We start from the raw sequence: 15,970 nt of genomic DNA, 5'->3' as shown, positions 1-15,970 counted from the left end.
AGTTTTATAAACGAGACCTCTTCGATGCCACTTTCACATCACCTTAAGCCTCGTTGCAAGTAGTCGCTTTCAATCTTTACATACAAACCCGTAATACTCGGAGAAAATCCATGAAAGGGTATTTCATCAATTAAATTAAGGTGAGTGGATTAAGTTTCCAGGAGATTACCCGAGAGGAGAGGATCCTGAAGTTTCCAAATCTCTTTTCGAAACGTAATGACGGTACCGTGATCGCTTGCGGTCGGCCGCGAGAAGAGGAGAGGAGAGGCGATCGCGAAATTAAGTCACGGAGAGACGAATGCAAAGTGGAAAGCGCGATGCCAATCTCGCAGCCGACCTCCTAGCCACCATGGAATCAGGAGTATTCCCTGGCACCGGCCATTAGACTCGAAGAAAATTACTTCCCCGGCCCCTCCACCCTTTCCCCCCGCGCGAACTTTCGAACTGCAACGAGCAACGATGTCGTGCGGAGTTACGTCGCGCCTATTCGCCAAAATAAATCGACATTTGCACAATCGCCCGAGGGAGCCTAATGGCTCGCTCCGGCTATCAATTCCCCATAAACATTTCCTCAAACGCGAGTGCGGCTCAATTATTCCGCACTTACGGGTCCCCTTGTACCGATTTCCCCGATCTCTTCATCTCCGACTGGGATTGCTGTCGATTTTATTTCCACCGCCGTACTTTGTTCTCGGGTTTATTAATCAATCATTCTCGTAACTTTGCCTACACTTGAAAGAAGCATTTTCCTTTTCCTTCGAGAAATTATTTCCTTATATAGTTTTTGCGAGAAAAATGGATTTGAAAATTTCGGCTCTCCGTGGCGCGACATTCGAATGTCGAAGTCGACTTGCTCGAGTCTAGTGACGTAAGGTGGTCTCTCCATTGCGGAAGGAAGAGACGTTAGTTGCGTCTTGCGCAATCGAGAGCCATGTAAAGAACATCAAGGACCGGTGATACCGCACCTACCAGCCACGTAACTCGCACTTACAGATGCGGGGTGCGTACCTAGACCGGGTACCGAGTGTCAACGCACCTCGAAGAATCCACCTCTGACTCCGGCGTAACTTATCGCCATTTTCTTAAGTTAATTATTTTTATTTATATTTATTCGCGCTGCCTAGACTGAAAACAACCGGAGGCGGGAAAAACGCGAGCGGGAACCAGCGGAAAGAATCGTGGGACCCCGGTTACGCAAGCTCGTCCTCGAGGTCTTCAAAAGACGAGCTCCAGAAAGCATTTCCTGCATACGAGGTCTTATCGATAACTCCATCTTTGACCTCCGGTGATCATCGGAATACCTAACTAGAAATTATTCCGCGAATCCGCGGGCTTCCCGGTGCGGAAAGGCCGCGTAACTTACCCGGAAGCCGAATGCAAATGAGGGCCCGAATGCGCGCGTAAGACCGAAAGTAAAGAGACGTAACCTGTTGCCGGATTTCGACGAATAGTGGAAATGGCAAATTACCGCGAGAAATCGTCCGGGAATTATTTCCGGGGGATATTCCACGAGGAGAATCCGCGGTAAGTGAAGCGATAAGTAAGGAGTGCACGCGACAAGTGAAGGTAATTGAGGGAAGGTGGATTAAGAAGGAAAGGGATAGAAATCGACCTTTTTCTCGCCCCTGGGCGTGGAAACGGCGTCATTACTCTGGCTCATTACGGCGTTCAATGTCAGCCGACGCCATTAAGCGTATTAACATTATGAAGTTATTATCCCGGCTCGCGCGAGATCATACAAGGCTCGGGTAATGAGCTTTTGTAATGAGCGGCCAAGGAACTCCCTATGCGGAGATACTCGCACGGTCGATCCGCCGATTCGCGGGAATTGCTCGCGGTAATTGTCGAAGGTCGGCCTCGATCGGCGAGGATTTTTTCCTCCAATCAGGATTCGATCGCCACTCGATCGAATTTCCCAGCAAAGTGCATCCAGTGCCACTTGCGGCGCGAGAATTGCTGCATCTCGGTTTATAAAAACGGCGGAATTTCGCGGCGTGGAAAATCGCACCGGTAACCGGTTAAAAAGCGGCAGGCCGACCGCGCGGAATTTCGCGGCACGCCCAAAAATAAAATGGGAGAAAAAAAAAAGGATAAGAATTACAAATCGGCCCCGATTTGCGCAAACTCGGCCTCTAATTGCCGCGCTAAAGTGCGAGGGAAACTGGGCGTGCATGCAAATCCGCGCGATAGGCTATTATAAACAGGAGTCTTTCCGTAGCGCGGATTCTTGTCATGTCTCGCGATCGATCGCGGAATCGATCGAGGAATCGAAGCCGGACCTCCGCACCTATCGATCCAGTTTTTTCATTCCCTCGAAAAGAAATGAAAAAAAAAAAAAGAAAGAATGAAATCCGCAGATTGGGATCGCGAAAACTGTTCCTTCCAGGTGTGGCGAAACGTTTCTCCGCGTACACCTGGTGCAGGTGAATGAAACGCACCGACGCACGAGTACAAATGATGTTATCAAATGAATGATATCCATTGCAACTTTCTTTTTTTTTCCCTCTCTCAGAATTATTTAGATGGAAATTCAGATGACTAGTCTGGTCCCTAGGCAGTTATCAAGTACATAGTCGACCTGCATCTCGAATGTCGACTTGGGAATTACCTGTACCATTATTCGGAAACCGTCGGATTCGTTCGCGAGGTGGTGCGGAAGCGATTCCGCGGATTGAGTTCCCCGGAATTCCGCAGTTCCCGTCGCGGGACCGGGAACCGCGACCAGGCCGCAATCTCCCTCTTTTTCCGCCCGCCGGTCCATTTCCGCGAGCCATTCCGCGCCGATTCGCTGCGCGCGGTTGGAACTCGCCGGAAGAAATCCCCGCGATTTGGCTGAGAAAATGAAGTCGTTTGCGGAATGGAGAAGAAAGAGAAGAAAGAGAAGAAATGAATGGAATAAAAAAAAAAGAAAGAATTCAGGAACATTTCTGGGATGCACAGAATATCGTTCGGGTGATCGCGAAGGACCTCGAAAATGTCCGTTGGAGAAAATCCGCGCCGAATCCGCGGATTATCCGCATCGATGGGTCTCTGCCTGAGTTAGCGTTGCGTTTGGTCGGCTTTCTCGAAAGACCGAAGGAGGCTGAAAAAGACTTCGCTCCGCCGAGTGTCGCAAAGGGCCGGAACAAAAAAGAGCGGCGCGGCGCGGTAGAAAGTCGGCGTTGGTTTTCTCCCCGCGACGGAGAAAAATCGACGGAGACCATACATGGGGTCCGGGGATTTTGCGAAATCCGCCGAGCGGGGCGGAAATCGGCTCCTCTGATTCTCGACGTTATCACGGATATCCGTCGATCCAGAAATCGATATCGACAACGATCCCAAGTAATGGAATCGGCGTCATCCAATTTTATCAGTGGCGATGTTAAAATCGACAGTCCGATCGGGCGACGCACCCCAAGTCGAGGGAAATCGACGAACTCTAGGGCCCCCTTTTTGCCAGAATTGGGCAACCTCGGAGCGAGAAAGCGGAATCGGGCCGCGTAAGTCCCGATTTCCTCGATCGCGTGGCCGGTCACGTGCATCGGACGCAACGAGATCGATTGCGCGACCGGCCGGGCCGAATTCGCCGCCCCCGACAAAACCCGGGAAAAGTAGCCGAACGCCGAATCGTTAAGCCGGCTCCCTTTCGCGCGGCGGCCGCATTTACTGCCGCAAAGGATTTCCTTCCAATCGGCGTTTCCCGACGTAAAGCCGACCCCGCGATTGGCCAATCCCCGCCGATTAAATAAGTAACATTATAAAATATTTCACCTTTTCGTTTCATCCCAATCTCCAGGCACTGTCGTGGCTTAAGATGACATGAAAGTGGCGTCAAAGAGGTCTCGTCTATGAAACTTTTTTTCCAAACGGGATGTGCCGAATCGCTTTGAACCTGACAATGCGACTACGTGTACATGTTTACACGTATTTTATAAATAATTTATCTACGGACTAGGCATTCATGGACAAGTTTCATGAACGGCTGAGCTTTCGGATGGCACCTTCACATCCCCTTAAATTCCTATAAAAATCCCATAAATCCCAGAAACCCTCGGGAACCTGCTTTCCTTCGAGCGGCATCCGGTATCCGCGGACGGCACCGCGTGCGATAAATCCTCGGGGGATTTTTCCGCGTGTTGCGAACACAATGCGCTGGTGCACCGGTGCACCGGTCGGAGCGGGTGCAGCGGGTGTTGCATTCCAGGGGCCCGACTCAAGGCCTGCGACCGTCACGGGCCCGGTTCTCCATATCCCACCTCCTCTTGCATATTCCGCGGAAATGCATCTTTCCTCCACCGGAGGAGCCCACGCATCCGGGGCCCGACTGGCCCATCCTTGAAATCCGCTCGGCGTTCGCTTTCTCCGCTCGCGTTTCTCAACCACTCGCTTTTCCCGGCTCGTCTAGTAAGGTCTCTTTCGTTGCCCAATCTTCGCCGCGTCCTCGGCCGTTACGCGTTTCACGCGCCACGTCGTTAAAAAGAATTCCGACACTTTTGGTACGCTGGGTGAGAAAAAAAAAAAGACGAATTCATCGACCCAAAGAATTATTTCTTTGCACGGTTCCAAAGAAACATCTCATTAACTCGAGGAATAATTATTTCACTGAGATAAACAGGGCGCGTTTCACGCGTCATGTTAAAATAATTCCGCCACTTTTGACACACTGAGAGAGAGAAAATATGCGTTTCCGGGTCGGTCCCCCCTCGGCGCATTTTTTAATGCATACATGTCTTGTCATTTTTTTTTCCTTTTTTTCAAATACGTCTTTCGGCCTTCTTTTTATACATCTCTGCCGATAAACTTCTGCGACCAGGTGACTAATCGTCGCGAATCTCGTTAGCGGCCTGCTCTAATTGCGGGAGCCCCGCTGACGCGACACGCGTGCGGAACGCCGTAAATCACGTCGCCGGAAAAAATCCCCGGGCACACGCATCGGCTAATCGGTGCAGTTAACGCAACGCACGTGTCGCACCTACGCCGGAAGGCGCGGACACGGGGGGAGGAGTGCAATGAAACGCGTGCAATAAATTGCACCGATGATTTACGACTGCCCGTAAAATGCGGAATCCACGGCGAGGCTGTGAATTTCGGCATCTCGCGAGCTGAATATCGAGTCCCTTAAAGAGAGTGCAATTTCTTCGATCCACGTGGTCGGCAAAGTGTCATTCGAAATATCCGAAAACGTCAAAACATCGGCAAAACCATTCTCCAAACTGGATGCACCGTACCATTCGAAACTTCAACACGTAATGATCTTATATTTAATTTAATCTTTCCAAAAAAAAATATATATATCCTTGGATCCAGTCCTGGATGGCTAAAAAAAAAAGAAATTGATATCCCCATAAATAAATATTTCCTGTACCGCTGCATTCTCTTATAAGCTGAGCTTTCAAATTGAATTTCGCAACCAGCCCCCTTCGGGTGTCTAATGTTAAAAAGAGCCAAATTTGGGGTGCGTAAAAAATGTTAGGAAAAAAAAAGGGGAAAAAAAAGGAGAATAGTCACACCCACGCGATTCAGCAAGCCGATGGAAAGTGCAGCCTTTCAAAACGGCCTTCCGTCGGCGAGTGTGCGCACGTGCATTGTAATTACAATTTGCCCCGGTAATATGCACCGGCTCATACTCCTTCGCTTTTACAAGCAGTCTCGGCTCGCCAGGAAAAGATCTCCGCAAGATCAAGGGGATCGGTTGTCTCTCTCGCTCCGCCCAGAGTGCAACCTAGTGCGTCTCTCTCGCGCTCCGATTTCTGGTGCGCGCGTGCCCCGATGCAGCCTGCACTTATTTGCATTCCGACGAGCTCGGCAGATCCGGATAAACAGCCAGCGGAAGAAAATCAACAATTAAACTGAACTAAAAATCGCAATTAAATCGCCCAGGGTAATTTCTCAAAATAGATAAGTTAATTCAAAATCGGCCAGGCATTAATCATCTCGAGTTTACAGGGCTCGAAAAGTGCGTTTTAACGGTTTAACGGCGGGCATAAATCGGCGAGTGCCGATCGGCCCGATCGTGCGTAGGTACTCTAAGTACCTAACCAGAAGTAAGTACGTACTTCGGGCTGGCATTATCGGCGCAAAGTGGCGCGATCGGGTGCAAGCGCCAAGTGGAAAAAAAATTAAAAACGAAAATAAAACGAGAGAGAGGTCTTTCCAAATCGACAAACCTCGCTCGGGGGAGGGGGTCCCCTCTCGCAAAATCCCGGGAGATTGTGCAAACCCGGGCATTTTATGCAAATCGAAAAGTGCAGCCAATTCTCGGACCGTGTACCTTGCAATCCCCCTGGGGAACGTCAATTCCCTCCCAAAGACACTTCGAGTGCCCCCCACCCTTTCGAAAATGTCTATGTAAGAGAACACTACAAGGAACCTTGAACGATCGAAAGTAGGTTTCGACAACCCCAGAGGGCTCAAATTCCGTAATATCCAGGAATTTCAGCCCGGAGTGCATTCGAAAATGCACTCAATTACGCCGTTGAAAATGCTCCCAGAATTCGTGCACTTACGGTGCATAAGTTTGCGGGAAAAAAAAAACAAGGTTACCCTATAAACTTAATTCATCCTAAATAACGAATCAGCATACATCCACTCCGATTGAGCGAATTTATAATTTCCTAACATAGCGTTACGATTTTTTTTTTTCTTTTTTTTTTCTGACTTGTCAAGCGTACAATTCCATGCCTCGGTAAAATCATCGAAAGAAACGCAATAGAATTAGCTGTGATATATTTTTTTTTTCAACCGCGTACTTTTTAATTAATTGCCCTGGAAGATAGTGGAGGTGCACTTCGAGGGGACATTTCCGATTTTCCACGGCCCGTCCAATCGGCATTCCTGGACCAATCAAGGCGATACCCGATTCGATTGATCGATCGATCGATCCGTGACGTCGCGGAAAGATATCGCGGGATAGCTTATCACCGAGGATCGGCTTAAAGCTCGAGGGGCAGGGAAAGAAACGTATAAAAGTTGAGGCATACCAGGTCGCGGCGTTACGTAAACGTCGCGTGCGAGTGCATTAACAATTTTTCTCGGTCACAACAAAAGTAGCCAGGTGGAGGGACGCGGGAAAGACGCGGAAAGACGTGGAAAGAGGCGAAAAGACGGTGGGAAAGACACGCGGGGCCGTTTCACGCTTTCAGCCCCGATGACTCAGCCGACGCCGTCTTTTGTCCGCGCTTTTTCATCGGATATTGGTAAATTAATTGATTTCTATTTATTAGCCGAGTCCTCGTAACCGTTGTGCGATCACTGTGCAATCCGGGACGGATACACGGTGTGCCCTGGAGGACGCGAACGCCCTCTCCTCCCACACGATTAAAAATGCAAATTTCCGAATTTCCCGCACCTCAGGGGAGACATGAATGCTAGCATCGGAGAGATCAATAACTTATCGAGATTTTGTCCAAACCGATCGTATCGAATAATTTGTAATTTCACCACGTGAATCCGGAGGCCACAAGGAAGGTTCCGACACCCATGAAATTTCAATTTTTATACAAAATCTTAAAAATATCAATGAACATATTTTTAAAAGCTCATAATTTGACGAAATTTTCTGCGGACTTTTACGAGCTGAGAATAACTTCAAGAGTGTTTCATGAGGTTACGAAACTCCTTACGAATGTTTCTAATATTTTTCATAATTTCTTTTTTTAATAGTAAAGAAGGTCATATCTGCAAATCGGAAACCGCGGATCGCGTTTTACATGGCGGACTGACATAACGCGCTTCCTTAACGGGCCGTTTCAGGATACCTCCTGGTCGCCCGGGCTAACGACCCAATGTGTATGCAACGAGCGTATGCAACATGCATTTCCGATGAATATAATTACGCGCTAATAAAGTGTTTGCCCCCCGCCGTCTGGAGGTGTTATTACGAACGGCGACGGCGATCGTTGCTTCGTCCGTTCCGCGTTTTAGCGACCGCCGTTACACGGCGGAATACTCGCTCGTTAAGTCCTCGTTTCGCCGTTTTATCGCGTTCCTCGGTCGCGGTGCGTGCCGGGCAATAAATAAATAGAATCCCATTTTTGCCGATCCAGCCTTTCCCGCGAGCGATCGTAATTGTTAACGGGCAAGGCAGAGCCGCCGTTTAGTTTCTTTCGGGTCGTTAACGATGCCGGAAGAGGGCAAGGGTGGAGCGACGAACGACAGGAGAAAGACCGCCATGGGCCTATAAATTGTTAAAATTCCGAGGACTTGCACAAGACCCATTGCATACATCCGCACGTGTAACGCGAGTACCCGCAGTTTTGGACTTCCTCGATACACCGCGCGAGCGAGAGAGAGATATTTCTCCTTCCTGGTCATCCGCACAGAAAAACCGCCTCTACAAAAGTTACTCCTCGTTAAATTTCGCGAAACTTTCCTATCAGTCGTTTTTCTCGTTCTGGTACCATGTTCGAGATATCCAGGAGACAAGTGTGGAAACGATCGATCCCTCGGATGGCACTTTCGCATCTCCTCGGATGAAGTTTATCCGACCCCGACGCGACGCCGCGACGCGCTCAGTGTGATCCCGCCCTGCCGCGTTGTCTCGTCAGGCACGACTTCCTCGCCTCGAAGGAAATTTCCCGCAAGCAGAACCGCAATGTACTCGAATTAACGAGGGCCGCGTTCCGGGGCCATTAAACGCACTAAAAGGGGCGATTTACGACGGCGGGCCATCAGGGCCGGGCGCCGTTAATCCATTCGGTATTCCGCGCGTCTCGGCCGCACCGTTTCCCCGACGAAAACTCGGGCCACCGATAAACATCCACGAGCCGAGGGGCCCCTTGGTGAACGTTCGGAAAAGTGGGCCCGACCGATCGGGGCCCCTTTTAACCGCGCAATTACTCGCGCTCTCTCGCGCGCGAGCGCTCGCCTCTCGAAATCCTCTATTCTGTATTATCCGCGCCTATATGTGGAGCAAAGTAATTCAGGAACACGAGGCATTAACCTCGATTGGGTAAATGTAGGTTCGGCACCTGTCCAATATAAATCAATTGTCGGTGCGTGAAACGTCAGCGGGACCGACATTCCGCGTGCGTCGAGCGCCAAACTCCGCGGGACAACTTTCGATCGTATCGTTACTTATCTGATCTGGTCCGCCGAGTGCGGAATCGCACTTTGGGAAAAATTCCGGAGAGAATCGAGGCCGCGAGATGTGGAAAAACGCTCGAAAACGAGGGGCCCCATATTTCTATCGCAGAACGAACTGGAATCACATTTGGGCCTTAAAAGTGCATTTGCATCTTGATGAAATGTGCATTGAAAAACCCCTCAGGCTGTAAAAAAAAAATAGTCACGCCTACATCATATCGATGTAGATTTAAAAACACATATGAGCCTCAAAAATCACATTTCGATCTCAAAAACCACCTTAAGAGATTAAAGGCCACGTCGATCCGCGCGTAATTCCATTCGCGGAGAATAACGGGCGTCTTGTAACGCCACTCTTTGCTGTCGTAGGAAACCGCGTAAACACGCGTGCGTAAAGCGATAGACGGCCGGCCGCACTCGCGGAAAACGTAGTGGCGGGTTCGTAACGTCGACACGGAGCGGTGCAGGCATGCAGTCCGGCCGATACGTTCTCCTGGGCCGGTGCATACACGTGACCCATGCAATCCCCGGTGTCACGTGCAACGGACAGTGCACCGACTTGTGCACGGCCCTCCACGCTCTCGTGCACGTGAATTCTGCATAAACCGGCACGAGAGGCCGAGATCGCATGCGCGTTAAAACCGCGGACGTCGACCGCACTCGCGGAGAACGCGCCGCACGAGACCCGTAGATACGGAAAAAAAGGAAATTAAGGCGATAAGAAAGCGAGACTTTTCTTAGCATTTTTCTCTCTCTCCCTTAAAATATCGAATGGTTTGAAATTCGATAACATGAATTGGGAAGCCCTAAGGAAGGTACTGACACAATGACCTGAAATAATGATCGTTGTTTTTCTATCGGCTTAAATGATCGATTCCGAATTTCCGTGGGTCCAAAGATGAATAAGTACCCTCGGGAACGGCAGAGAATGGCAAGAGCCCTTGAGGGTAAATTCTGGAGAGGCCAGGAATGTCGAGATCGCCCCTCGTCGCCAGGGGGCCCGGAATAATTTCCCCGCTTCGGCGGAAACGGCCCCCCGGCGTAAAGGGGCACTCGAAACCGACGGGCACGCCAAAAGAACCGATAAATCAGCGCGCCGATTTTAATGGCGACGGGTCAACAATGTTAATTGCTCGGGTAGAATCGAGCGGCCCCCTCTAGGGGCTGGCATTAACATAGAGCCTCGCTGTAAATTCACGACGGTGACACTAATAAACATTGGGCCCGCGCCGTAGAAAGTTGATGTTTAAATCAGTCCCCGCGCGGCGAGATTTCCAGCCAATCGGAATGAACCGCGGACCCCCTCACTCTCCCGAAAAAAAAAGAAAAAAAAGAAATAAATTGTTAAATCAACATTTCCGCCTCTAAAACCGTCCTACTAAATTATTTCCCAAATAATCCAGGAAAATCCTCGAAATATTCGGCAAAATTCTGTGTGTAGTCGTCGGGACACGTGGTTGATTCGTTTACCCCTTCCACGCAGGTGGACATACGTGGTCCACGTGGTAGATTCGTTTACCCCTTCCACTGTTATACGAGTCTCGATATTTATGGTCTAAGGTTTCGCCGTGCGGCGGAAAGCCCCAACGCGCGTGCGCGCCGACTCGCGGATCGATCGAATCGGTATCGATCAGGGATTACGCGACCCCGTCGTGATCTCGGCTATGTATCTGTCTTTTAGCAGCTATCGACACGGGGACAAACACGGACTGTTCACGCGTGAAATTGGACATGTCCAAGAGACACGGCACTAGCCGGGCGCGAGTCCCGCGAGACCGCGCAGAGAGCATAGGATTAAAATGAAAAAAAAAAAAAAAGAAAAAGAAAAGGAGGGAGGAAAGAAAACTAAATCTCTCGCACCGAGGAGTTAGTTAAGACGTTTCTTACGCTGGGGAATTCCTCGGATCGTTCCTAACCGGGGCTGTTCCTTAAGAGGCGTCTTGGAGAAAATCCACAAGACTTCTAATTAAGTCCCTTTAACGAGATCGGCCCGATGAGGTGAAACGCGAGATGAAACGGCGAGAAAAACCTCTGCACTGAAATTTGTCCAATATTATACATACATATTAACCCCTCGAACACGGCGCCATTTCGACATACGGGCGAAATTCCTCTGACCGTGCGGGCAATATTGGACCAAAAGTCGGGCGCCTTTATGCGCTCTTAGTAGCCAAAGGGTTAAGGGTGAAGCTCCGAAAAGCGCATACCTGGTATTAATTTGAAACTACGCGGGTCCATGAATTTTCTTAGAGAAATTCAAAGCCTCCCATAACCTCAAAAGTGACCGTACTCGAGACCTTGAAGATTTCATTAAAAAAGTTCCCGTCGTATTTCGGAACTTCATCCAATGTCAATAATGCACATTCTGAGTCTTATTCTCTTACCGTTTTATTGCCACGGGTTTATTTAATCAGGGAACGGAGTGAAGATTTATGTACCTCTATGTATGCCCTCTCGTAGTAATGCCGTCTATGCCGGATTCCTGTTTCTCGTACGAATGTCGAGGATGCGACCGATCTCTCCTTTTTCGGCCGAGCCGGGGGCCATGTTGAGGATGCGCGCGCAGCGTAAATGGCGCCCACGAGTCCGGGTTTGCGTAAACCCATTGATCCCAAAGCCGCTAATTGACTGGTGACGACCCGGCGGGTGAATCGAGCCGGCGGGGCGATTCACGTGCACACGTGACGCGGTCACACGTTTCTCTGGCATTCGATGTCTCCTCTTTCTCCCCGGTCTCGAGCCGGCGCGTAGAGGTATCTCCCTCTCCGTCGCACTACCGCCCCGGCGCCTCGCCGCCTCTCTCTCGCTCCCGCGGGCGGCCCGCTTCTGGCGCGCCCTTCTCTTTCCCCTGTGCCGGCCCGGCGGAAACAGGCACCCGCATTGGCTCGGAGGCCGCGGGATCACGTGCCGCACGTGATCCCCGAGTGCCCCACTCCTCGGCGAGCCGTGCAGCGAGCAGGACCTCCCCTCCCCAACGGTCGACGATCCTCATCCGGAATCGATACGTTTTACGATACACCCAGGTAACGAGCAATAACTGAATAATATTAATAAACTTCATATGTATATACTGCATTCTAAGTATTTCTTTAATACTGAATTTATGCAAACGGTTTAACTTGTCCGAATATCCAATTTTAATACCTGCCGATGATTACGAACATAACCTAAGTCATATATACGTATATTTTTCTAGAAAAGGACATTATTGTAATTGAAGTAGATCCTAAATTGCATTGATATGGCGAATTCAATATTTACGGGACGCGAAATATTTGTACAGGGTGATTAATAATATCGAGCAAAATTGCGAGACCTTGGAAATGGTTTTTTTGTTTTTTTTTTTTTTATTCGATGGTATATCGGGGAATTAAGGGAGGGATATAAATTCTGAAGAAATAATTCACAATTAAAACAATAAATATTGACGGGGATCGGCTTCTCGTCGGGAAGGCGTATCTTGGCGGAGGTGCGGAACCGATCCCGAATGCATCTGGATGAGTTGCAGGCCCGGAAGATTTTATTTATCCCGGTCGAGCTGGATCGTAACCTCGAATTACAAGGAGTGCCTCGGATAGGTTATGGCGTCCGCTCGCATTCGCCGTGATTTATAAAAGAAAACCCGGTGAGAATTATTAAGCCCGCTCGGCGGGCATAAAACTCCGGGGAATTATTTAAATGCGCTTCTCCGGGGATTATCCGCTTTCTCGGGGGAGAGAGATCGACATCCTGGGCAAGGATGGGGATATATGGAGGTGGTGGAAGGACCCCGTGGGTCGCAATCGACGGGAAACGCGAGACAAAAGGCACTGCCTCTGGCGAGCGGTTAATCACGGCACTTAGAGTACTCGAGGTAATAACCGTTCCTACGCGGGATGGAATTCCGCCAATCTCTCGATTCGCGTGTTCATATTACTTTTTAATTAATTCCTTCAGTTAATTGATACGTCCTACGCGAGGATGGGGACGCCTGAAGGTAGGGATCGATATCGGTACTGAGATTCATTAATAAACTAATAATCGATGTGGTTGCAAAAATGAAGTGTTATGGCTGGATAAACTAAACTGTCCCGAATAATAGCGGCAAAGTAATGAGGAAAAGGGAGGCAAAAAGCACTTCAAGTACTCCAAGTGCCCGAGGTAATAACCAGGCGGAATTCCGCGAGGCTCAATTTGCATGTCTATACGTTATTTTTATTCTTTTACGAATTATTCCTACAAACAAATTACGAATCAGCCCACGCGATTGGTTTTTCTCCGCAGTCGCGTCGCGCCATGGGAGGAGAAACGGAGTGACAAGGGAGAAATATAGAAATAATATGAAATTGAAATAAAGGCCCAATCCAAGGGGCGTTTTTCCTGCTGGTGCGGAGACCCCGACGGAATAGAGCCGTGTAATCGGCCTCGGTTTGGCAAGGGGGTCATTTTCATTTGCATAAATCCGAGTGCCGAGAATGTGGGACTGCTGCACAGTTTCCCGCTATTGGCCCGGTTCTCCGGAATAAATGATTACAAATCGCTTGTTCTTACGAGGGCCCGGAAAAATCGGTAGCCTGCGTTCGCGCATGCGTTCCTCGACCCCGGAGAAGGAATTATCCGGGCCAGAGAACACGCTATCCCGGTACCGATAAGACGAACTGGTGATATGCGCGCGTACTACGGTAACGGCGTTTAAATCGCGACGGGGATTCGAGTTTCGAGGTAAAAAGGAGCCGGGGAGGAAATGCCGCGTTTGTTTACTCGGCGGTGTCAGTGCGAGCCGCACTAATCGCCGTTGTAACGATAAATTATCCAATTTACGGGCAATTCGCGGCCGATACACTACCCGGGAATCTCGGGCCGCTCGTAACTCCCCGAAGGAGGAGAGAGAGAGAGATCTCCTTAGGAGAGTCCGCTTTTTGCAAGAGCAAACTGAGAACTGCCGAGAGTGCGCCCTCCTTCCTCCTCGGACAGACTCTGAGAGGCATCGAGTCATTTTTTCTATTTTTTTTTTCTATCATAAATTACGTCTTTGCTTTGTTTGCCAACGTCGTTACCGGCTTAGAATTCGAGAATAATGAACATTGCGAGTCCTCTTTTGGTCCTATCTCCCCCGCTTCGAATTTTTATTACGCACTTAACACGAATTATGTCCCGATTAAATAAAAAGAAAAAAAAAATGGGCAATTACTTATCCATCCAGCTCGATTCACTTTCGGATTCTCTGCACGTCACATGGGAGGAACTCGAAGATCACCCCGAAGAGGGATAACGCGACTGGGGAGGGCTCGACGATTTCAAGGGCCGGAAATTTCTTGCAAATTGTTGTACAAATTCTGTATATAACCTGACAGCCCATCTAAGGCCTTCAATTATAAGCTCGAAGCGAGTACAAAATTTCGGCCAATCTCGGTCAGAGAAAATCAAGTCATGGTCGAACCGAGGAACCCAATAGAGACTCTTCGTTCATCCACCACGGTTCACTTCCGGTATATCTCGTCACGTCACATCCGCGGAACTGGAGGATCACCCCGAAGAGGGAAAACGCGAGGGACGGAAAGAAAATCGGCTAAACTGGAAGGTCCACACACCTGGCATGAGTCTCTCCTGCTGAGGATAGCCCAGGGTCCTGGCGGCCAGGACGAGGAGGATCGAGACCGAGGCTGCGAGGATCTTCATGGTCACTCCTTGTTATCCCAAATCGAGAGATGCACGGATTTTTCGGGAGAGCTTTTCGGGGGATTTCGGAGGTCCTTGGTGGGGGTCCTTGGGGTTACTCCGGGAGGAACTTCGAACGGTGCACGGTCGGCCTCGCAGAGGATCGTCGAGGTCTAGAGGACCGAATGTCGGCAGAGCTCCTGTCGCTGTCGGACTCTGCGCCTGTCTGGAGGGCCGCGAGGCGCTTTCACTGGCTTTATACGTGCGCAGGAAAGCGCCTCTTCTGGAAGGGGATTCTGGACGCGCTCGCTTCAAAGGCAGACCCGTCCGACATCGTCGATCCCCCCAGAATTCGAGACAATAGAAATAATTAACCGGTAGAAATTAATACGACTTTATATCATTTTCATGGTATAGAGAGAATTTAATACGATTTTATATCATTTTCATGGTTAATGTACGTTGTATAAACATCTACCGAAAATTTAGTACGCAATCGTATTGACTTCCCTCCAATAATTTCACGATATCATTAAATGATTAATCGGGAATTATAAAATAAACGTGCGCCGATTTCATTTTCTCGACCTCAAATTTACGGTTTCTCTAGAACGGACCTTCAAAGACGGTGGGGTATATTTCTTTTTTTTTTCCCTACACCCCTTAGTACGGAGTAAACCAGAAAATGATTTATTGTCAAGAGATTAATAATCGACGGCTATGAGAGCGACCGCTCAAAACATCGATAGGGGACTTGATATCGTCGATATCGATTCGAGGGAGGTATCGACGGCTCCCGAAGGCTGACGTGTACGCGATTTCGCCACCGGGGCTCTAATAAGCACTCTCCTTAAGGCCGATAACATCGTTTCGTGGTATTCCCATCGCGATAAAGAATCCCGCTGAAATGCCACATTTAATAATAAAATAACGCGCTCGTATAATCGGAATGGGCGGTTTCGTAATCGGGATCCAGGGGGAAGTGACGGCCACCTTCGACCCGGGGTCTTACGTCTATACAAGTTTGTTAAGGATTTTTCATAGGGCCCTATCGACACGCTCGGTGGGACCGACACGCGAGTCGCCTCTCCGAAAGGAAAGAGGAGAGAAGAAAGTCGCTCCGGTTCGCGGTTTTTTTCGCGGAAACGCGAGCGGGGCCCCGATTTGCGATACCCGATTAGCCGTGAATTATGGGGCCCGAATCGATTCAGGGACACCTCGGTCTCGGTCCATTGCGCCGCTTAGGAGAAATGGGGCCCTATCACTCGGG

General features: G+C 49.5%; 1 protein-coding gene across 1 annotated transcript in view; it reads right to left on the bottom strand.

Annotated features, from left to right (window-relative positions):
* Nucleotides 1-14,727, bottom strand: part of LOC105700262 — a 37,286-nt gene extending 22,559 nt beyond the window's left edge. The window contains exon 1 of the mRNA XM_012425939.1: nucleotides 14,634-14,727. Coding sequence (XP_012281362.1) covers nucleotides 14,634-14,721 — 88 coding nt within the window. The 5' untranslated portion in view covers nucleotides 14,722-14,727. The remainder of the gene's footprint in view (nucleotides 1-14,633) is intronic.
* Between the last annotated feature and the right edge of the window lie 1,243 nt (nucleotides 14,728-15,970).

Source organism: Orussus abietinus, unplaced genomic scaffold (assembly GCF_000612105.2).
Source record: "Orussus abietinus isolate OABI.00-Male unplaced genomic scaffold, Oabi_2.0 scaffold18, whole genome shotgun sequence".
NCBI lineage: Eukaryota > Metazoa > Arthropoda > Insecta > Hymenoptera > Orussidae > Orussus > Orussus abietinus.
The sequence above is the reverse complement of the archived record's forward strand: the minus strand, read 5'-3'. Positions and strand labels throughout refer to the sequence as shown.